The sequence below is a fragment of the Periplaneta americana genome, chromosome 10 (assembly GCF_040183065.1).
Source record: "Periplaneta americana isolate PAMFEO1 chromosome 10, P.americana_PAMFEO1_priV1, whole genome shotgun sequence".
NCBI classification, from domain to species: Eukaryota; Metazoa; Arthropoda; class Insecta; order Blattodea; family Blattidae; genus Periplaneta; species Periplaneta americana.
Window position 1 is genome coordinate 176,722,383 of NC_091126.1, and position 23,774 is coordinate 176,746,156.

At 34.2% G+C, this 23,774-nt stretch overlaps 1 protein-coding gene across 2 annotated transcripts in view; it reads right to left on the reverse strand.

The window, feature by feature from the left end:
* Window positions 1–1,539: 1,539 nt before the first annotated feature.
* The window catches only part of LOC138708192 (uncharacterized), a 54,592-nt gene continuing 32,357 nt past the window's right edge, over window positions 1,540–23,774 (reverse strand). For both annotated transcript variants that reach the window (XM_069838477.1, XM_069838478.1), the window contains exons 5-13: window positions 22,193–22,330; window positions 21,663–21,835; window positions 20,513–20,660; window positions 18,555–18,656; window positions 14,174–14,273; window positions 9,977–10,119; window positions 6,559–6,741; window positions 4,173–4,282; window positions 1,540–2,229 (exon numbers count right to left, since the gene is read on the reverse strand). In XM_069838477.1, coding sequence (XP_069694578.1) covers window positions 2,190–2,229; window positions 4,173–4,282; window positions 6,559–6,741; window positions 9,977–10,119; window positions 14,174–14,273; window positions 18,555–18,656; window positions 20,513–20,660; window positions 21,663–21,835; window positions 22,193–22,330 — 1,137 coding nt within the window. In that variant the 3' untranslated portion in view covers window positions 1,540–2,189. The remainder of the gene's footprint in view (window positions 2,230–4,172; window positions 4,283–6,558; window positions 6,742–9,976; window positions 10,120–14,173; window positions 14,274–18,554; window positions 18,657–20,512; window positions 20,661–21,662; window positions 21,836–22,192; window positions 22,331–23,774) is intronic.

Below are 23,774 nucleotides of genomic sequence, written 5' to 3' on the forward strand. Positions count from 1 at the left end.
GGGTTTCGGCTCGAACAGGAATTTTTGGTTAAAAATTTGTACAGAGACTTACCTCACAATGGTGATGAAGTCTGTAAAAGTATTCATTTGTGTAACTCTCCGTTTGGTTGGTATTGGTCAATACACTTCTTTAAAAATGTACATGAGGATTCTCTATAAAATGCATGAAACAGCATGGAGCAGAGCAATAAGCACAACACGCGAAAGCAACGCCTGAACAATCTTCTTAACCACATTCCAGTGCTGAAAAATCAAATGCCATCTGAATTACATTTTTGAAGTCCGAGATTTGTTCAGGATTCACGTAACCAGCTGACTGCCAGGAATATTGAAGCATAGGGCGGTACACTGGAGCAGACAACTGGTTATGAATAACAGAGTGCATTTTCATTACAAACACTCAATTTCCCAAGTTAAGTTCTGGATTCTCAGCAAGAGTCCTTATGTAATCTGTTATCCTCTGAGCATATATTTTGTATTGTCTAAGGAAATAGATATCCAGAGGCTGGATATATTTAGTTTTTTTTTTTAAGTGGAATGATCATACATTCCTAGCCTTGGAATGATTCATTTATTAAGGTTGTGTCCTTGTGCGCATTCAATGACTCACACAACAGTGTACATGTTGATTAGCTGTAATATTTTCAGCCAACGTTGGAGAAAAATGTTCTTAAATGGACTTTAGACATTTTACCACTCGCACTAGCTTCTAGACTAGGCTAGGCTTACGGGTAAGGTGTCCCATCCCCTTAACTTGTGCAGTGCTCTCCCCACCCCTCAACTTGTACAGTGCTCTAACAGACAAACCACACATTACACAAACGAATGCTTTTGGGAGCTTTACGGAGATGTAAAGGTGGGCCTGTATACAAATTTTGGATACGAAATTCCTGTTTGAGCCGAAACCCTTCCCTTGCTAGTGTCCACTGCAATGTCTCAATTGATATTTGTGACCGATTCCTTTACTGCCAAATTAAATTAAATTAGATACTCTCTTTGTTTATAATGCATGTCACTCACAGTCTCCATTTTTTATTTTACTACTGCACCACAATCTATTGGAATACGGCACATTGCAACTATGGCATGAAGGATGCTTTAAAGGTGCCACATGCAAATATCCAACAAAACTGGACTAAGAAAAATGTGTTGCAGCACCAGAAAAGTTTTCGGAACCTATGAAATTACAAAAGATGATACCGATGGCGGTGGAAGAAACAATGATGACAACTCTGCAAAGAATTTATAGTACATGGAGAAACTCTGAAAAACATTATGTTATCATAGATAACTTTAAAGACGAAACAAGACCAATGTCATCTTGATACTTCTTAGTATTTCTACACAAGATAATGAAAAGTTGGATAGGCAGCTTTCGGCAAAACGTACAGCAAATTAAGACAGCTCGTTATCATTACCTACCTTCTAAATGCCTCAAATTTATCATTTTGTATCATTTTAATCTATCAAGCTGTAGTCAAATGAACAACTTATAGCTATAATTTTTTCAATTACTTTAGAAATAATGCAACTCGGGAATAAAGGTATTTAGTGTATCATTATTATTCAACAATGTAATTATTTACATATACAGCAATTATATTATCATGGATTTCATTTAAGTAAAATAACACTATATTTTACAACACATTACAAAAAAAGAAATAAATATTTTACAAAAATAGATTAATATTTAAATTAGGCTGCTGTGAAACGTTTTTTATAATTTACCTACAAGAATCCTTCCCATTTTCCATCTGATGGTTATTCACTGAACAGTATCTTAAACATATATGAAAAGTGAAAATTATATATGTTTACATCAAAAAAATTTATTAACAATTTATTTTGAACTATTTCAGAGTAGTGTTCTTGTAAATAAAACACAAAAAGTTAAGATTTTAACACAGAGAATCAATAACAGAATATTATTATTGTAATACTATTTATCAGATAAACTTTCTATACACAACATTCCTTATAATTTAGGTAAAATATACAACATTCCTCATTTCATGAATACTGTACAATTTTTCTGACTAATGATATTAATTTTTAGAAAGTATACAAATACTGTCTATTACTCTTAAAATCTGAAAGACAAAACTAACTTTGCCACACATTAAAATATCATATTCTTCATAGCTTGTTCCAAAGTAAAGACCTGATCCTTAAAGGACACAGGCCTACTATTTGAGAACAGTAGCTTCATTCATAGCTGCAATCCACCTACAATGAAACAAATTAGTTAGTTACACGTTTGTAGCATTTTTATATTATTGAAAGCTTTTAATTAAGAATTTACAAAATATTTAACATTTTTGTAGTAACAGTGTTTGTGAGAGAGATGGTGATGATGGTGGCAGTGGTGGTCATAGTAGTAGTAAAATAATAATAATAATAATAATAATAATAATAATAATAATAATAATAATAATAATAATAATAATAATAATAATGTGATTGATGAAACAAAATTCATCTCTTGAAATTATAGTTTTAAATTAAGTATTATAAATTGAAAATCAGGTGACATAAAATCTCCTTACACATAATCGTTTATGGAACAACTGAATACCTATATAAAGAACTGTGTATGAAATAATTGGTTCAAGTGTTTCCTAAATGTTACAGTTCTTTAAGTTAAACTTCAGGTTAGAAACCACTTGCTAAAAAATGTCACATTAAAGAGTTGCCAGACTGCCCAATGGCAGGAAATAATGATACATGTTAATCTTTTTATTTAATTTGCAAGAAAACTTTTCATTTTATTTAAAAACCGCAAAAGAAGTTCACGTTAGTAAGGGTCAAAGAGATGATACATACTAAGGGATATGCTACAGGAGCTAAATAACAGCTATGAGCAGTATGGGATGAAGATAAATGCAAATAAGACAAAGACCATGGTCATAGGAAGAAAAATAAAGAAGGTAAACTTGTGAGTTCTAAAAGAGGTCGTAGAGCAAGTGAACAGCTTCAAATACTTGGGATGTACTATAAACAGTAACATGAGCTGCTGCCAGGAAGTCAAAAGGAAAATACAACGGCAAAGGAAGCTTTTAACAGAAAAAGGAACATCATCTGTCGACCTCTGGTAAAAGAACTAAGGAAGAGACTAGTGAAGTGCTTTGTATGGAGTGAGACATTGTATGGGACAGAAACGTGGACATTACGACGAAGTGAAGAGAAGTGAATAGATGCATTTGAAATGTGGATTTGGAGAGAAATGAAACGTGTGATGTGGACAGACAGAATAAGAAATGAAGCTGTGCTGGAAAGAGTGGGTGAAGAAAGAATGATGCTGAAACTGATCAGGAAGAGGAAAAGGAATTGGTTGGGTCACTGGCTGAGAAGAAACTGCCTACTGAAGGATGCACTGGAAGGAATGATGAATGGGAGAAGAGTTCAGGGCAGAAAAAATCAGATGATACACGACATTAAGATATATGGATCATATGAGGAGACAAAAGGGAAGGCAGAAAGTAGGAAAGATTGGAGAAAGCTGGGTTTGCAGTGAAAGAACTGCCCTTGGGCAGAACACATAAATGAATAAATGAATATGATCGGTCTTCATTTTTGCTTAATGAGTGGAACTGATATATGTAATTGTTATACTTTGAAATTGTACAGTCTAAATTTGATTTGTCATTAAGAGTTCTGGCATACAGATTAAATTGCATTTCACTACCATGGAAATCATAAGAAAGCACGTTAATAATGATGAAATTGTTTTCTATTAACTGCAGTTCAACTTGTCTTGTATTCAGTTGTATGTACAAAATATTTGTGGACCTATGATATTAATGGACAATATTGAAAATGGACGAATTGTGGAAGAAATGTCCGTGTACCAAATGTAGACTGACAATATGACTGTGGACAATATAAAGTGGACAAACTGACTTGGAATGACTGTTGTTAGCAATTAATCACAAAGAACACAACCTTGAAATTGTACACACACAGTGAAACTTTGATCACATATTATGAGAGAGAAATAATATCAATAAAACAGACGAGATCTCTTACAACTGGTAGTATTACGTTAACACTGTAATATAAATATTTTAGAATTATACACAGTACTGGGGGGGGGGGGGACCAGAAAATCTCTGTTAATCTTGACTTCTGCACTTAATTCTAATATAGTTTGAAATTGCAAAATTGCATACCTGTTAGCCAAATGCTCACTATCAGCATGGAATATAAGTGGATGTTGCCCTGGATGTGCCAATTGGAACACTAACTTCGCATCTATGCCCTCATATAGCTGAAAATGCCTCTGTAACATAGAATAAAGTATTATTTTTTCTAATTTTCAATGAAATAATATTCTTAAATAACCTATGACAATTTATATTTCCTCACTATTTCACTGTAAATAACACACAAATACACATTCTGCACAAAACAGCTTTAAGTTGTAATTTTATGTTTATAAAAAGTTATGAATTTATGACTACACAACTTTAATGATCATTGGTAGTTAAGAAATATCGAAAAGCTTGTTTTCCGAACTGAATCTTCTTCTAACCTTAATCAAATCACGAAATTAAAATCACAGTCTAGTATATACAGTCGCGAAGCTCAATACGTAGTAAATATGCAAACATTAGATAGTTGCTCACCACCAGGATCGCTAATATCACCTATTACAGGCAATGCAAAATAGTACCGTCACAGTCTATTGTTTCTAGCATCCTCAAAACTCAAGCTTCGTGACTGTATATAGTAGACTGTGTTAAAATTGTATATGCATTTTCAAACACTGTTCTAGAAGAATTAATTTCAGTTTAAAAAGTATGGAGTCATTTGAAAACTAAATTCTTATACTCGACCCAAGAACTTGGGTTATTTTTAGCCTGATGACGATGGTACAGCTAACATCTGAATGTCATTTTCTTTTAAAAAAGTATTTCTGCATTCAATAAATATAACAAATCACGGACTAAAGAGAAAAAATGTATAATGAAGAAAAATGTTTGGCTTGGCTTTGCTTTTTGTGGGCTGGACGTAGTTAGGTTTGCGTTGGCTCATTGTGAGCTCTATACAGGGTGATTCAAAATGAATATTTTATATAAGCTCGCTACAGTTCTCAAACTTTGTAAATATCCGTTTCATGGCTTAGTGATTCGAAATATGTATACTTTTTCTCTGCATATTTGCATGTTTTGGTCTTTTTAGTGGTAAATTCATGCATAATGCATGTTTTTTTAGATTATAAGTTTAATATGTATTTATTTATTTTTATTTATTTATTTATTTAACCTGGTAGAGATAAGGCCATTAGGCCTTCTCTTCCCCTCTACCACGGGATTACAACTACAATATTAAGAATACAATTACAATTATAATTACAATTAATAATGCATATTTTGAGGTTTATGTTGCATATTACGTCCATTTTTATAGTTTCATTACATATTATATATTAAATCGTATGATACCTGCATTTTATAAATGTTGGTACGTAGAGTTTGGTATTTCTGAGCTTACAATATTTGAGTATGTATACTGAAAAATATAAGTGAAATGGTAATGGTTTGCAGGGTTTCTACCTGAGGACTTTGAACTTTACCAGCTAATCCTCTCATTGTATTGTCACACTGGAATTCCACACTCCTGTTCTATACAAGTCTTATCCCGAGGCTAAAATTATTGTTAGAAGGATGCCTCTTCTGCTCCCTCCCATATTTCGTAGTTTGGCGACAATAGCACTAACATGCTTTTAATTTGGAAAGATAGCTAGGTAGAACGTCTGTAGTAGGCTACATGTACAGCTGTTTTGTGAATTATCTACTGTATTTGTGTTCTGTGATGATCTGTGAAGTGTTGTAATGCCCCCGATTAAATGTTCGAGAAGAGCTCTTGTGACACAGTGGATCAAGGGAAAAGAATATCTTAGAAATTTGGAAAGATTGTTAGTAGTACATTGTGCCATTCGAAAATAGAATGTAAGTTTCAATTTTGATAGTGCATATTTTCAATGTTTTTTTTTCCTTCATTGTGCATATTTGGCCATTTGATAGTGCATGGATGCATGCATATTTTACGATTTGATAGTGCATGAAAATCCTGTCTCTATTTATTACACACTCTGCTTGTTCTTACGCTCATCAATCTATATCACTTTCATTTATTTTCTCGAAAGTTCTGCTTATTTCGATGCATCGTCAATTTTTAGTAATTTGTTTTCTTCATGTCTGGATCATTTCCAGAACATTTCATTCAGTCTGAACTTAATTTCCTCTGGTATTCCTGAAGTTTGCACTTTATAATGCTTTATGGTTTCATGGTATTATATTTCTTATATTGTGGAAAACTAAACTGATAGTACCAGCAATATTACAGTTTTGAGCAATATTTTTTTTTTTATTTTTATTTACAATGGTCATCATCATCATCATCATCATCATCATCATCATCATAAGAAGAAGAAGAAGAAGAATATTACGACCATGGAGAAGGAAGATAGAGACAACCTTTTCCGTGGCCTTGTGTTAAACATCAATGTGTAACATAACAAATAAGTCCATTCCTTATGTGAACTTTATGTACCTCTTTCATTGGTTCCACTGAGTAACCGAGAACAGGAATGCTTTCCAGAGCCACTACATCTTCCGAAGCTTTGTAGACATAGAGAACTTGTTCCTTGAGAACAAACCATAAACGTTTCCATGATCGGCGAGATCTTCGCTGCAGCCAACCACTTATTTGTGAGCCAGTATCATTAGCTGTCACCTAGAACCAAAACAGTTTCATTAGTGTAATGATAAAGGAAATTAAATACCATAGCTTACATGGAATATTATATATCATTATTTAATATCATGGAATGTTTCGTTTCTTCCCAAGAAATTCTTCTTTCAGAAGCAATATTTTTATATTTAAAATATGACTAAGATCTGATAATGAGGTGGCATTACATTTAAAGTGATGGTCTCCACTCTGATTTATCTGGCAAATTGCGAATATCTTAAGACTTTTGTGGATCTTATGTCCAAATATTGGGAAGCAAGGAGAAAGATAACTTCATTGTTAAATCCTGAGCATTGGATACACACACCGTTCTGATTTGTCTATCAGGGGACCAGGAGGTGCTATCTTGCAGAGCTCTACTGTCTCAATTGAGACAATGACCAATAGAAATGTCTACCTGCAAAGGAAACTCAGTGAGGTGAGGAACAATTCAGCTGATAATTTTTTTTCTGCTCGCTCAGGCTTCTACTTCTAATTTTACTTTTCTTCTGAAGAAAATCATGGTAACAATTATTTTTATCTCCCATTGAAACTCCATCATCCTCAGCCAGGATAACTTGTGATATTTCAGTTCAGGGAACAACCGAGATGATCAAGTTACGAGTTATGATACTCTAACAAGATTTAATTTATTTAACTTTTTCAAATTCTATAGTCAGAAAATAACAGCACTTCACACCAACAGTAGTTCATTTGTCTTTCCTACAGTATACAAACATAAATTTGAAGAACATGGTTGTTGCAGATGTAAAGAAATCGAAAGACCTATAACGGCAAGAGATGTAAGTTGTTGAAGTTTTACAAGAGAAACAGAATATTGTTATGAAGCAAGTAGTGGCAATAAAGTAACAAGGCATCTGGAGATGAGTAGTGAATAAGAGACAACGTAAACTGTATCCATATAAAATGCAAACTTTGTTCGAAATGAAGGAAAGGAAGTAAGTTTAACGAAATTGTTTTCCTATGCAAATAATAGCTCAAAATCAGGTGGATCCACAGTAGCTTGATATTATATCTTGAACTGATAAGCGCATTTCCAACTCGATGATGGTGCAAAAAATTCATAACCTTATTTTAGCTGTCACTTTTACTAACAGTCATTTTTTCCAAGAACAGCTAGTGGCCACTTTAGACAAGTTTCACTACTTTTGTCCGTATATCTGTTTAGGGCCAAGTTGAGGTCGTGCATTTCCACAACAGCAAAATGATGCATATCAAATTTAGGCACTTGTCTAAGAAAGAGAAAGAGAATTGGAAAGAGAAAAGAGCTAGAATATACATACATATATATATATATATACACGACGGGATAATGAGAGAAATAAATAGATAAGAGTTGCCATTGAGAATGACACAGGCACACAATCCTAAACATCAAGTTGAACTTCTTATAGCCATGTAGAGCTGTCTTCGAATTACTGCAATCAAGACACTGACTTCCATATTTTCTCGGTTCATGACGCCCTTTAGTTCAGCAATTTCTTTAATACCTCCCATAGCTCAAATAAAGTAAGTACCAGTGGCGTATGCTGAACCTGGAGTTTGGGTGTTCTGTTGAAAATATATAGTTGGTCTATGTCGCACAATTATTATAGGCCTAAGTGAAATATCGGGTCAACATTAACTGCCATTTTAATATATAATTTAGTATTATTTATAAATAATAACTATGGGGCGGATGTTGATGACCTAAAAATCTACTTAAAATGATCATTAAAATGCCCTTAAACTAAAGGAAAAATACATAAAATTAAAAGAAAATGACATTTAAATATTATTCAAAGTACTCGCACCACAACTTCTTAAAAATTAATCACCTTGTTTCAATGACTGCATTGCAAATGCCGGAGAAAGGAGGCAACTACAAATAACGTTATTCAAAATTGCATTATTTATGATCTAACAATAACCATGGCCAGCAAAATAACCTGTTTGAAGTTCCACAACCCGCTAACTATTCTACAATTTCATATTGTGAAATAGAAAAATGTCTAGTTCGCTTTTTGTTTTATATTGTTGCACTAAATTCGGAAGTGGCGGGGTAGGTCTACCCTTATTCACTATATGTAATTTCTCTCCTAATGCGCGAGAAGAGAATGGCTTTTGCAAAAGATCTCTTACAGTGTACATTTCCAAGTGCTATTACCATTAAATAAGTAATTTAAATTGTTCACCTGCACTGGCTCACAACTATGAACCCTAGTAAAACCTAAACACAGTAAATTCACTCACACAAACAGTAAACACTCATTAAACACAATATTTTGTAACGCTAATGACAAGTTGAGCTGCCTGTATACAGGACGACCTGCGAGCTTCAGAGAAGCGAGTATCCCCACCATGCAACCTTGCACGTGCAGAGAATTATAGCAGTAACTCTCAGCAGGGGATGTTCTTTTGTACGGACAGGACAACCAGACCAGAACTCATCCCACTTCGTGAGGCAGAGTGTACGTTATAAAACGAAAGCCGTTCTGGGGACGGTGTGCATATTCAACCAGCAGGCATTTACTGTAAAATATTTAAATGGTAATGAATTAAAATTATTCTTGAACTATATACATACGTCAACTTCCAATGAGATTACCACGCATTTAAATTGTGATAAATTAAAATTATTGTTGCATTATATAAAACAACTTAAAATAAAAAAATGAGATTACCGAATTTACAGGGTGTCCAGCGCACACCTTGAACATCCCCAATATACGCCCCTGGTAAGTACCAACTTCATTTAGTAGTACTTAGGTTCTAAATCTTGCATACCGGTATTTAAGTCTTAACAGCAGTAATTAAAAGTAATAATACACGTTATTTCTAAGTAACCATATCATAAAATATGTTGCAGGGAACTGGGGACCAATTTAGAAATAATGAGAGAAAAATTGTGGTTTGTTGTTTGTTGTGGTCTTACAGACCAAATCTACTCCTCAAAATCATTTTTCGAGCAACTGTACATAACCAAGGCACCACTAGATCAGCAGCTTTCCACTCAGAAATCCATGGTGCAATTTGTGGTGGTAATTAGGGTGGGACCACCACCTCCTCCTAATCCTCTAGGGCATAAAAGATCCCTGTACTAATGTTACACTATGAGCAATCTGAAATATGACGACGTGATTTACTGTTTTGTGTTATTCCTGGAGAGTTACCAAGTGCAGAGGAGAGGAAAATTTGTACATAACTAATAAAATAATGCATACTTTTTTTTAATTACCTCTTTTAGTCGTTGTGGTATGAATTTCTTCACTTTCTTTCCAGTAGGTGGACCCAGTCTCTTGAAAGTATCAGTAATTCTGGTTGTGCTTCCCAACTCACGCTTCATCGCTTGATTAAGTTTCGATGTTGGATCTTTGGCTTCTGTTAAAAAAATATATTTATGAATTGTAAACTGAAGTCCTATTCAAACACTCTATTTAGAGTTCTTTCTCAATTAATGGAACTTGTTTTCTTTCTACTGAATGGGTAAATAAATGTATATTTTCCAATGAAGTAGTAACTTTGAAGTTAAGGCTGTGCGTGCATGTGTGTATGTGTGTGGTGTGCGCGCATGCACGGAGAGAGAGAGAGAGAGAGAGAGAGAGAGAGAGAGAGAGAGAGAGAGAGAGTGAGGAATTAAAAATATAAGAGTTGCCACTGAGATCTGAATGATTCGAACAAATATATCATCTTAAAGTGCAATAACAAAATTGTAAGCAACTAGGCCACTGCTACCACATTAAATTGAACTTCTTATAGCCATTGAAAACAATCTTCGAATTACATTACAATTAAGACAATGATGGCTCCTTTATTGTTGAGAAATTTATTTAATCTCATATCTACGTTAAATTATATAGGAAATGATGTTTTAATAAATACATAGCTTGTCACAAGTAAAAATAAGAAATGATTTAAACGATTGCATCCATCATCTGATCTGGTATGGAAGTACAGTACAGTTCCATATAGTCCACCGCTGCAGAGTAACGGTTAGTGTGCCTGACCGTGAAACGAACGGATCTGGGTTCAAATCCTGGTTCCAATTACCTGGTTGAGATTTTTCCGGATTTTTCCCCCAATCCAGTAAAAGCAAATGTTGGGTAACTTTCTGTGCTGGACCCTGGCCTCATTTCGCTGGCATTATCACCTTCATTTCATTCAGATGCTATATAACCACAGCAGTTGAAAAAGTGACGTAAAATAACCAATTAAAAAAGTTCCATATATTCTATGAAATTTAATTAGAGAATGTGATCCCAAAACGCATTAAGGCCATTTTAATGAAAGGACTGAGCTAGTTTTCTTATCCACTAGTCTATGGACTGAGCGAGTTTTCAAGTGACATGCACAATAACACAAACTTTTAGACTAGGATTGGCGTTGTTTTGGAAGAAAAGAAACTTAAAATATAAAAACATAGGTCTCAGTCAAAATCATGCATACGTATGAATCATAAAAATGGCCAAACGGATGAGTGAGTTTTGGAACCACGCTCTTCCATTGAACATTGTGTAAAATCCATCACTGTGAGTGTATTTGCTGTGATCAATTACATGTACTGTCACTGAAGTATGACCATTTTCTTTAACAAATAGTTTAAATTGTCTTATATTTTCCAGATATGTAAAAACATTTGAATTTCAAGTTGTTCCATATTTCTTATAATCCTAGAAATACTGACAGTGTCTTCGAGGAAGTGTCAGAACAAAATTATCTGTTTGAAAATGTGTTACTACATAGTATCATTGTGATATTCTATGCACTCCAGTGGACAAAAGCATCGCACAAAATATGCAGTTTGTTGAACTAGTACCGGTACTTAGGGAAATGAATAATGGGAAAGCACCAGGAGTTGATGGAATCCCCATTGAATTAGTGAAATGCTTGGGTGAGGACAAGAAGGAAATTCTATCATTATGCAACGAAATATATGACAAGGGCGACTAGTTTGAAAATTTTATGGGGAAAGTGTTGTTTCCAATACCAAAGAAAAATAATGCCAAAAAATGTAACGAGTTCAGGACTATCAGCCTGATACACTTGACTAAGATTCTTCTGTGAATACTGAATCGACGTTTATATTCTAAGATGAAAAGACAGCTGGAAGAGGAGCAGTATGACTTCAGAAAGGGAAAAGATACAAGAGATGCAATTGGACTGCTACAAATAATCGGCAAAAGATATCTAGAGAGGAATAAAGAAGTGTCTATAGTATTTGTGGCCCTAGAAAAGCGTTTGACAGAGTGGATTGGAATAAACTGATGGGGATCCTAAAGCAAATAGGTGTGGATGGGAAAGAGAGGAGGCTGTTCAGTAACATTTATATGAAACAATGAGTCAAATTCAGGATAGGAGAAGAAACGTCAGGAGGAAGTGAAATTGGGAGAGGAGTACATCAAGGATGCCCTGTATCACCTACCTTATTCAATATCTACTTGGAGGATTACTGAAGAACTGTTTTCAGAACATGGGAGGAGTGATAGCAGGAGGAATAAGAATAAAGTACATAAGATTTGCTGATATGGCGTTGTTAGCAGGAGAGATGATACTAAGGGATATGCTACTGGAGCTAAATAACAGCTGTGAGCAATATGGAATGAAGATAAATATCAACAAGACGAAGACCATGTTCATAGGAAGAAAAGGAAAGAAGGTAAACTTGCAAATTCTAAATGAGGCAGTAGAGCAAGTGGACAGCTTCAAATACTTGCGGTGTACTATAAGCAGTAATATGAGCTGCTGCCAAGAAGCCAAAGGAGAATAACAATGACAAAGGAAGCTTTAAATAGAAAAAGGAGCATCTTCTGTGGACTTCTGGATAAATAACTAAGGAAGAGACTAATGAAGTGCTTTGTGTGGAGTGTAGCACTGTCCGAGGCAGAAATATGGACATTACGACGAAGTGAAGAGAAGTGACTAGAAGCACTTGAAATGTGGTTATGGAGAAGGATGGAGCATGTGAAATGGACAGACAGAATAAGAAACGAAGCTGTGTTGGAAAGAGTGGAGTGAAGAAAGAATGATGCTGAAACTGATCAAGAAGAGGAAAAGGAATTGGCTGGATCACTGGTTGAGAAGAAACTGCCTTCTGAAGGATGCACTGGAAGGAATAGTGAATGGGAGAAGAGTTCGGAGCAGAAGAAGAAATCAGATGATAGACGACATTAAGATAATATATGGATCATATGGGGAGGCTGAGAAGAAGGCAGAAAATAGGAAAGACTGAAGAATACTGGGTTTGCAGTGAAAGACCTGCCCTTGGGAGGAACACAATAAATGAATAAATAAATATAGTTTTGTACTTTTTAATTGGTTATTTTACCGCAATTTATCAACTACTATGGTTATCTAGCGTCAGTGAGATTAAGGTGGTAATTCTAGCGAAATGAGTCCAAAATCTAGCCAAAAGTTACCCAGCATTTGCTCTTAATGGGTCGAGGGAGAACCCCGGAAAAAACCTCAACCAGGTAACTTGTTCCAACCAGGTTTGTACTTTTTAAGAGAAACTATAAATTCGTAAAATAACTGAGAAAGTGAGTAAGATATAGTTTTTCACTATATAGTCAAAATCAAATATGAATATTCTAATTTGGAGATTCTATATGCAAAAATACAATTCTTAAAAAATCCATCACTAAATCCTATATGGTCTCTAATTTCATCTTCTGAATACAACGGTTTTAGAAATAAATCTGCAGCAGTTTCCCGGAATTTTGAACAAATTTTCTAAAATTATTTACTTAATTTTTTTAATGCATTGCACCTGATTTACATCACTGCCTCTAAAAGGTCCTTCAATTGCCTGCAGCTATGCTAATGGCTTCTTTTATGTGATCTGCAAGGTAGTTGCAACAAAATCTCTCGAAAACCACTCACAGTTACCACATATAACATAGGGTTAATCAATCAACTGTTTATTAATGTCACGAGCAACAGTTTGTTGCAATAGGCTTAACATGTACTAAATTACAAAAGATATAAAATAATATTTGACATAAAATGTAAAAACAGATGAATTAGAAACAATACTAATGAAATAACAATACTGGAAATAATAATAATAATAATAATAATAATAATAATAATAATAATAATAATAATAATAATAATAATAATAATAATAATAATAATAATAATAATAATAATAATCCTCATCATAATAGTATAGAGCAATGCAGCTTAGAAATTTAGAATATATTTACAGTGGTGTCAAGAAATTCACTAATGCTATAAAATGGATGGTTGACTAACTAGTTATACAAAACAGATTTAAATTGTATATAACTTGCATCATATGCAATGCATAATGCAGAGTAAAATCATTACGAGGTATTCCGAAATGCAAATGAGATTTTTTTGTTCCTTTCATTGCCCTTTATTACTCAAAAAATATCTACACTTATTTTCATAGCACCCTGTATAGAATTCATACCCTCCAGTAGCTTGTCATGGCATTCCTCGCAAACACGAGCTGACTGGAACCTCATGTACTGCAGTGGAGCTCGGAAGTCAGAGCAGTCACCGCACACAACCTAGCAACAGATAAGTATGAGCAAAATAATTGGCTAAAAATTCCTGCACCTGCTTTACACAGCTATTTTTCCTAAGAGACCCAACAGCAGAGTACGAATTTATATGCAAAATGCAAACTAATTAAACATATGGAAACATGGTTTTCTTTGATTATCATGACAATAGTAAGCACTTTGTAAATATTTAATGTAAAGTAATGTATATTTTAAGATTTATTTAAATTGTATACACAAAAATTGCATACTATGGACATATTCTGATGTATATTTTATTTTGTAATAAAATATGGCAAATTCAGCAATTCTCCGAAGCTTAATAAGACATACACAAAACGAACTTTATAAAACTCTTGCCCAATCAGTTTTATCTTACAGATGCGTGCCTTGGACCACAGGAATATCTACTCAACAATAACCACTGCTGAGATGAAGTTCATGAGATGCAGGAGTCACAAAATGGGACAACAAAAGAAATTATGATCTCCTGAAAGAACTCAAAACCGAAGCAATATGACAATATGTAAACAATCAAAGGAAAAACTGGAAAATCATGTCAGAAGGATGGATAGAACAAGCATCCCAAAATAAATCCTGCCATATGCTCACAGTGGAAGAAGATCTGTTGGTCGCCCAGCTAAGAGATGGACTGACATGAGACCATAACAAATTAACTCTTTTATCTGCCCCCATCAGAATGTTTGCTTGTAAGAGGGTTGAAGTTACAGGAGAATGGAGAAAATTACACACTGCAGAACTGCACGCATTGTATTCTTCATCTAACACAATTAGGAATATTAAATCCAGATGCTTGGGATGGGCAGGGCATGTAGCACATACGGGCGAATCCAGAAATGCATATAGAGTGTTAGTTGGGAGGCCAAAGGTAAAAAGATTTTTGAGGAGGCCGAGACATAGATTGGAGGATAATATTAAAATGGATTTGAGGGAGGTGGGATATGATGATGATGGTGATGACGATGATGATGATGACGATGATAAAGACTGGATTAAACTTGCACAGGATAGGGACCGATAGTGGACTTATTTGAGGGAGCAATGAACCTCCTGTTCCTTAAAAGTCGTAAGTAAGTAAGTGAGGAGTTAATCTTCTCAAAAGAATATTGAAACTCCAACATAATATACTTTAGATATAACAAAAAATAATCTCTTTTCTTGTTTCTTAGAGGATTGTTTTTCACAGACAGCCCTTAATATTTCATTTTACGACCAAGCATTTTGAAAACACACCACAATACCACGAAAAACAATTACTACATTTTCATGGAGTTTATTTGAATACGCTTACCATATTGAATACAATCCTTCCGATCCCTGTTTTCATGCAATTTTCGATATGTATTGAAAACGATTTGAATATGGAAGCTGAAGTTTCGAAAGTAATAATGTTGGTTAATATGTCATTGACATGTTGGTCATCCTGTAAGACTTTGCTATAAAACAACATTGCGTTTTCTAAATGAGGCACATGAAAACTTAATATTCTGGCTGTTAACATAGAATGGTAATAATGGCTTTCAGGATAATGCAAAATACTGTGTGTTATTTCAACATAAAAAATTACGCTCACTCTTGGTAAAAACAGAAGAGAGATCAAACAAATGATGATCGTACATGCACTAAGCAAATTGAAGTCGTTTTGAATACAATACGCGTTTTCATGCATTCAATCCATAATGAATACGATCTGATCTCACTTTTTGGGTGTATCGATCTTGAGACTCAGATTGTTTTGAATCCCTATTTTCGTAAAGGTCTCAATAAAGTAAATGCATTCAAACTAATTTTAATAAAACATGAAAACGTAGTAACTATTTGTAATCTGAACGTCACACAAACTTTTCAAATGAAAAAGACTCACAGCATAGGAACAGGCTTAATTGTCAACATTTCCCAGCTGATACTGGCCAAGATCCATGTGGTGTAGGTCGAAAGATGTTGGAATGGGGAGAGAAAGGAGGTAAGTTTGAGAGCAGGGAGAAAGTGTAAATTGAGTAAAAACGGAAATGACGTTAATTTGACCCTCCCCCACAAAAAGGACTGCGAATTAACCACACACGAATTATTGGGAATCGACTGTATTCTTTTTTATATTCAATATATCAAAATTATGCTTATGCATTACCATTCTAACTTCAAGCTGGTAGTAGCTGCCACACAGTACACTCATACACTCACATGGAAATGATAACAGTAATATTGCCAATGAAACTTTGGAGAATGCTGATCCCACTTCCGTGGATTCCACTAATTAAAATATAAACGATTCACACTCTTTAGAAAATCAGTGATTATGAATCATTTGTAGAAGAATATAATTCCTAGATGAAGAAGAAAATCATACAGGATTAAATGAAGCAGTTTAATACTCATACTATTGCTGACACCAGTTTTACAGAAATTTCGCAAAATGTAGAAAAGAAAATCAAGACCCCCTTCTAAAGCGTATTTACAGAAAACAAACACGCACAAGGGTGAATCTTATATTAGCAGCATAAAGAAAAACATGCCATCCAAATTCCTTAAACTGAATCCATGTGCTCACAACAATACCAGAATAACTGTAGCACAAATTTCGGGAAAGAGAAAGAAGAGATTTGTCTGAAAGTTTCTGGAATTTAGATTTGAAGAGGAAGAGGGCCTTTCTGTTAAATAATATTGAAGAAATTGAAAAGGATACACAAAAAAAAATAATAAACAGCCAAAGGACAATGTCTTCAAAATGCTATTTGTTTAAAAATTCTGCCGAGGTACAAATATGGCAACAATTTATTCTGAAGTCTCTGGATATCTCTCAGCATTTACTGTGATACATTTATGACAAAAAAATCCGATTTGAGTGGTCTTAAACCAGATGAGAGGGGAAGAAAAATATCACCAAATAAATTTTCTCAAAATGAAATAAATGTAAGTTGAAAACTTCATCTGTTCTCTGCCAGCAGTACCATTGCATTACTGTCAATCAAGTTGGATTGTAAGGCAAAAACGTCTGTACAAATACAGACATAAAAAATGTGGTGTATGACTATTATGTGAAATGAAGGATCAATTTAAGATTTAAGATTTTGATGGGACTGTTATGTTCCAAATTAAGTTGTATATTTGTAGGCAGATATTAAGACCTGTTTCACCTAAGTGTTTAATAATTTCAGTGGAAAACCAAATCACGCAAGTGAAGTGGGCAGGCATTGTATACACTCATTTTGGTGGATACCTGGCCTGGTCCAGATACATTATTTATTTTCATATCGAAATCTATACGTCATGAATGTGATCACAGATAATGTTTTTTTTTTATTTCCTTCTTCATTTCCTTTTAATTGTGTTTTATCTGTTTTAGCAAATATATATTTTGCAAACGTATTTGGTGGTTCTTTGACATGGGTTAAGACTAACTTTTTTCATTCTAAATGGTTCTTCCTTGTTATTTATAGTACTAATAATTTTTTTCACGTGTTTGTTCTTTTATACAGTCTAATTTTGACAAGAAATTTGGAATGTTTGTTTTTGGCTAAATGTATTGAATTCTGCTGCCCTCTTTCTCCAGTATTGCACATTTTGGGGACTGTGTGATTGCTGCATTTTTAATCTAGCATTTTGTCTGTCTCTCTTCAGTTCAGTGGTCTTTTGTGCACAGAATGGTTCATACTTTCCCTCTTGGGACACAATTTTTTGCACCTTTATGTATGATTTTGTTGGAACTACTTATATTACAAAATTATTTTTATTTTCATTTAGATTGAATTTAGAAAATAGATCTATGATAATATTTGTTCATTTTTTCTTTTTTGCCTTTTTATTTCATATAGTATAGCCAATCGTTCTTATGAGTCTCATTTCTGCTAATATTAATCTTTTCTCATCATTTGCATTGTCCACATGTAAATATCATATTCCAGCCTTAATAAAGTTAATGTATCTCTGAATTAGTGACTGAATTTATTATATACCAGCTAATTTTACAGAACTTCTGGTTTATAATAGACATTTTACTTGGCTTCATATAGTGATTATTTCAATTGTTTAGTAACATACATATAATGTATATAAATATGTAATTTAATAACAAAGCATTTTCATATATATTTCTGTTGCACTGTAATATTTGTTCTACTATATATTAAAAGAGAAATAAATGAAAAGGAAAAAGGCAGCACAACTATACAAATCAATACATGCTTTCTCTTATGAGAAGTGACCAAGAATACATACTATTTCTTTCAATCAATATGTCTTCACACAAGCGAATGTTAAAAATCTAACCTTTCCACATGCCCGACAGTGATGACGTCGGAAAGTGACTGTGAACTCAGCAGTGCAGGACTGGCACATGGTAACTCGACGATCCTGGATCCAAACAGGTGCCTACCAACAAAAATGAAAAATGTGACTCTACTAAGGATTCAATTTTCAGGTAACAATTCTCAAAGGGAATAGCGAGAAGAAAACTGTCAGATAAAAAATACCGATATCTTATACAATTTGCAGCAATTGAAGAAAGAATTAATATTGTTGTATGAACTGCGTCAACAGTCATATAGCATGTAGGTATAGTTCAGGAGGCATGTGAGTTGCGCGAGTAGGGAAGGGTTAGAGTTTGGCATGTGAGGGGTGACAGTCGTTAATATTACACGAACCTACAAACATGGAAGTTCAGCTCAAACTAAAAACTTATATAGACATGGTCACAGAACAGGTCTTGCCTCGTCTACTATATGTAACTAGGGCATTTAATATAAGAGCGAATTAAATGAAAACACGGCAGCTACGATGTGTGTACGACGCAGTCCGCAGTCAGCAGTCAGAGCAGGTCAGGTCAGGTCAGATCTCTAGTAAACACAGGTAGGTGAAGTCTGTAGACAGATGGCAATTACTCTGCATGGCTTTCACAGAGTTCTGTATTTTTTAATGAGCTTCTTAACTTGCTAAATTAAATACATACCATATCGCTGAGAAGGAACAATTTCAACAGTAGCCTTGCATCATATTTACACATCTGATTCCTAACTCAGTTTTTCTCTCGATTTTTTAAGTTGGTTATTTAACGACGCTGTATCAACTACTAGGTTATTTAGCGTCGATGAGATTGGTGATGGCGAGAATTCGCCATATATTACCTGACATTCGCTTTACATTTGGGAAAATCTCGAAAAAACCCAATCAGGTACTCAGCCCAAGAGGGGATCGAACCAGCATCTGAGTGCAACCCTTGATCAGCAAGAAAGCATCTTAGACGACTGAGCTACACTGGTAGCTGTGTTGATCTGTTACTATGGAAGAGTGATTATGATTACTCTAATGGAAAAGAATGAAAATAAACTAATTTAAGAAAAGGACTGGCTACATGTAAAACCAATCCAATAACCTTACAATTACCAATCGAGCACCTTATCACTACACTACAGAACTCCTTCGAGACGTGACTCCTTCCATTTATAAGTTGTAGAATAAAACTGAAAAACTAAAATCGCGAAAATTAACGCCCACTGGACACGGTTTTCGAGTGGATATTGTTTTTTCGTCTATCTAGATTGACCTCATGAAAGTTAAATAAAATTGGTGTCTGGAACACTGTCAAAAAATACTGTATTTTTTATGAGTTTATTTTTACCTTGTCAACAGAGCTCTCAAATAAGGAACTTAAAAAAATACAGAAATATACAAAAGCATAATTATACTTTCGAACATACACAAGCAGAACTGGCGAGTGTTGACAAACACTGGTGTATGTCGGCATTCACAACCTTTGGCCTTCCACAGTAACATACAAATATATTAAATTATGATTCCAGACACCCATGACTGATTTAATAAATGGTTGTGGCTGTGTCCCCAACATAGCCGCGATTTTTATGCGAATATGTATCAAGAGATCCAGACGAGATCTTTCGTTTGGTACCAAAATTGGGATGCTAGCGCATTGGAGTCACGAGATATAGGCCTACTGCCTGGAAAATTCCGCGCACGCCCAAATGGCCCCCAATTGCCGCGGACCCTCACCATATTTATGCTCGCATCGTAATAGTATACCCGATCGAACGAGACCACATTTATTTCAATCGTGTTATTAGTCACGAAGTCATAGTATCAAAATTGATCATTCAACAAACATTACATCGCCATTTCTGTACTGATACTCCACATATTGCTCTGATTTTGAAGACGTATTCACGTCAAAAATGTTCCCACACTTCAATAACTTCTTTATACTTTATACTTACCTCTTGTCCAAGCTTGAATGGCTCCGAAGATTCTTCATTATTCATGGATGAAGAAATCTTCATGTTCTGGAACGTCAACTGCCTAGAAGTATAGTCCGTAATAGCTTTCTGGAGAGCATCCACCCATTCTTGACGTTCTTCTAACGACCTGACGGAACACATTAGTTTAAGTGAAAAAGTATAGTACTTCGTTATGCTATTAATGAAGAATGATGTATTCAGTACAAATGCAAGTAAGTGTAGAGCTGCAACCTTTCATATGTTGACAATGTAATGGTATTCATTGTAACTTCTCCAAATGTGTTAAAATAGTTACTTAAAGCCAACAAAAATAAGGGCTATTCAAATTGTATACTAATAACGAACAATGATGAAATAAGAATGAAAGAACTTACCCCCAGCAATCCAACAATACTTCTTTCAGGATTTAGTAGGTCAAGAAATAAAAGCAAACACAGCAAGTAGTACAGCGGACATTTTAACTAAAAATAATATAGTTCAATACTTTAATCACAACTAAGCACCGAAGTGGACGGACTTTCTCTTCAGAATTGTCAAGCTTTTTATACCCCAACAGTCTCTCGATTTATGACACTTTACAGTTCTTTGGGGCAACTAGAAGACTACGTCGTTGAATTTCGTTATCAGTAATGATATGGTTCAAAATTCACCAATAATCATTAAGTAAAGATTTCTTAAAATATCCACATCAAATTTATTAACTTCTTTTGCATAGTGCCTTTTCATGGGATTCAGGAAAGAGAGAGATAGATAAAGACGTATGGTTGAAGCAGTTAGCAGCACATCTAAATCACTTCAACATAGCCAGTACTGTTTACAACAACAGTAGCAATGTTAACATTCATAATAGAGAGGTTTAAAAACGGACGATTTTGCAATTCCTATGATGGAATGTTTTCTACAAGTTAAAAGAATGCATTATCACATTATAGATAAATTTCGAATACATGTAAAATGTAAGTCCAATGTAATTAAACTGTCATGATCTGCTAACAACAAAGCAGAACCAATGTATTAAAATGGCATTTGGAGATTGACTCGAATGATACATGTACAAAATCTGATTGTAGAAGTGCTAATTTCCAGCATTCCATAATTTATCGTTGATGACTTTCCATAATCTACTCACTGTGCAGAAAGGGTGAAACTCCGTTTTACACTGATTATGCTGAACTCGTTGTGATAGTCTTCTGCTTGTGGAATGTTCACTTTCATGCTGCTCAATGGCAGCTCGTAGTTCACTTTCAGTCCTGATGACTGCACGGAACCATAGTACGATGTATACAACAAACAATCATTTAGCTGTAGAATGAGAGTGAATATTTGTAACTAAATACAACACATTATCAAAATATCAATTATGTGAAATAATTAATATTTCAATTTTCAATTATAACAGCAAGTCAATCATATATATATATATATATATATATATATATATATATATATATATATATAAAATATAATAAATCCTCAGTCAAGATCAGGTTTTGGAGAGTGGGAGAGGGAGAGAGAGAGGGGGGGGAGTGAGTGAGTGAGTGAGTGTGTCAATTAATGTGTTTATAAATAAGTACGGTAGGCCTTTATGATCCAGCTTATGTATGTGTGCTTGTGTACAACTAGAAGTCTTTAATTATGTTTACAGCTAAGTGCACTCACCAAAATGAAGTAGCGAGGCTGCATGCCTTTCCTGGAGAGTTTGAAGAGTTCTCCATCCTTGAGAAACATGCGCCCTGGTTTGATTATCTCGTAATTTCCCAACTGGGACTGCAGCTGGAGTAGTTTACTAAGATGATCCTTGAAAGAAAAAACAATCATTATATTAACCATTATTATTATTATTATTATTATTATTACTATTATTATTATTATTATTATTATTATTATTACTACTATTATTATTGATTATTATCATTATCATTATTGTTATTATTTTTATCATTTAGTTTGCAAAGAAAGTGGCCAATTATAAGAAGAAAATTTAATAATTACATCTCGTGTAATAATGCTGATCTTCAAATTAATTTATCGTTGTACATCTCAGTATCAGAATGTCAATAAAAAGAAAAGAAAATCAAGTTTCCATGAAATTATTTTTCAATAGCCATCTTCTACAAAAGAAAGTAAAAATAAGACATCTACTGTCCATCCGCTGAGTCGAGAGACCACAAGGCCATTGTTTAGCATTCCTGAGCGGTGGATGTACAATACTGCCGTGTTCCCTTCGGTAGCATTGTGACTTCATTACCACGTAGTGTTCTTTATAGGCTGAGTGCTTTCCTATCTGTTTGTTGTTACTCTGTTAGTCGTAATATTTATACTGTATTATAAACTACTTTCGATAATTCAGTATTACATGACAATATGTCACGGTATACAGAGTGTGCAAATACTTGTTCAAACCCGCCTGAAAACGACTCTAACAGATTTGAGTAGCTCAGAAAAGCACATTATATTAAATATGCACAAAGCAGAAAAGAATTTAAATCCGACCATGCTGATTTCTGACACAACAAATAAAACTGCATATTCTGTGGGAGTATGTAGCTAAAGATAATGTTTATTGATTAATTCGTGAGTACAGGACAAATAACTGCATAAAATCGCCAAAAAAAAAAAAAAAAGCTCACAATAGACAAAGTGCTTGCTTTGGTTAATGAAAATCCTGATTTACTGGATTTTCGAAGAACATTTTCTGAGTTATTCATTAATTCATAGTTTTCTGCTCAAGGGCAGGTCTTTCACTGCAAACCCAGCATTCTCCAATCTTTCCTATTTTCTGCCTTCCTCTCTCCACATATGATCCATATACCTTAATGTCGTCTATCATCTGATATGTCTTCTTTAGTCCCAAAATTGAACTTAATTTCAAGTATGCTCCTCGCAGATGTGACAATATAAAATAATATTATTCTGTGGAGGCGAGCTTTTATGGACTATAAAATCAAAGAGGCAAAAGATAAGAAAATATATTACACAGATGAAACAACTCAATGAAGATCAGGCCAGAAATAAAGGCTGGGTAGATTCGTTGGTTTAAAATTAGGCATGTTTATGGGATATTATGTAGAACAGAGTTAAATGGAGTATCTAGACATATATTATGCTTAATACTTCAGCAATAGTAAGGGCAAACAATATACTCGATACACCAATCAGGGTTGCAGGAAGCTGTGTTCTTAGAAAAGGAAATTAGGCCTAATTTAAAAGAAAAAAAAAATATCAATAACACCAATGAAAA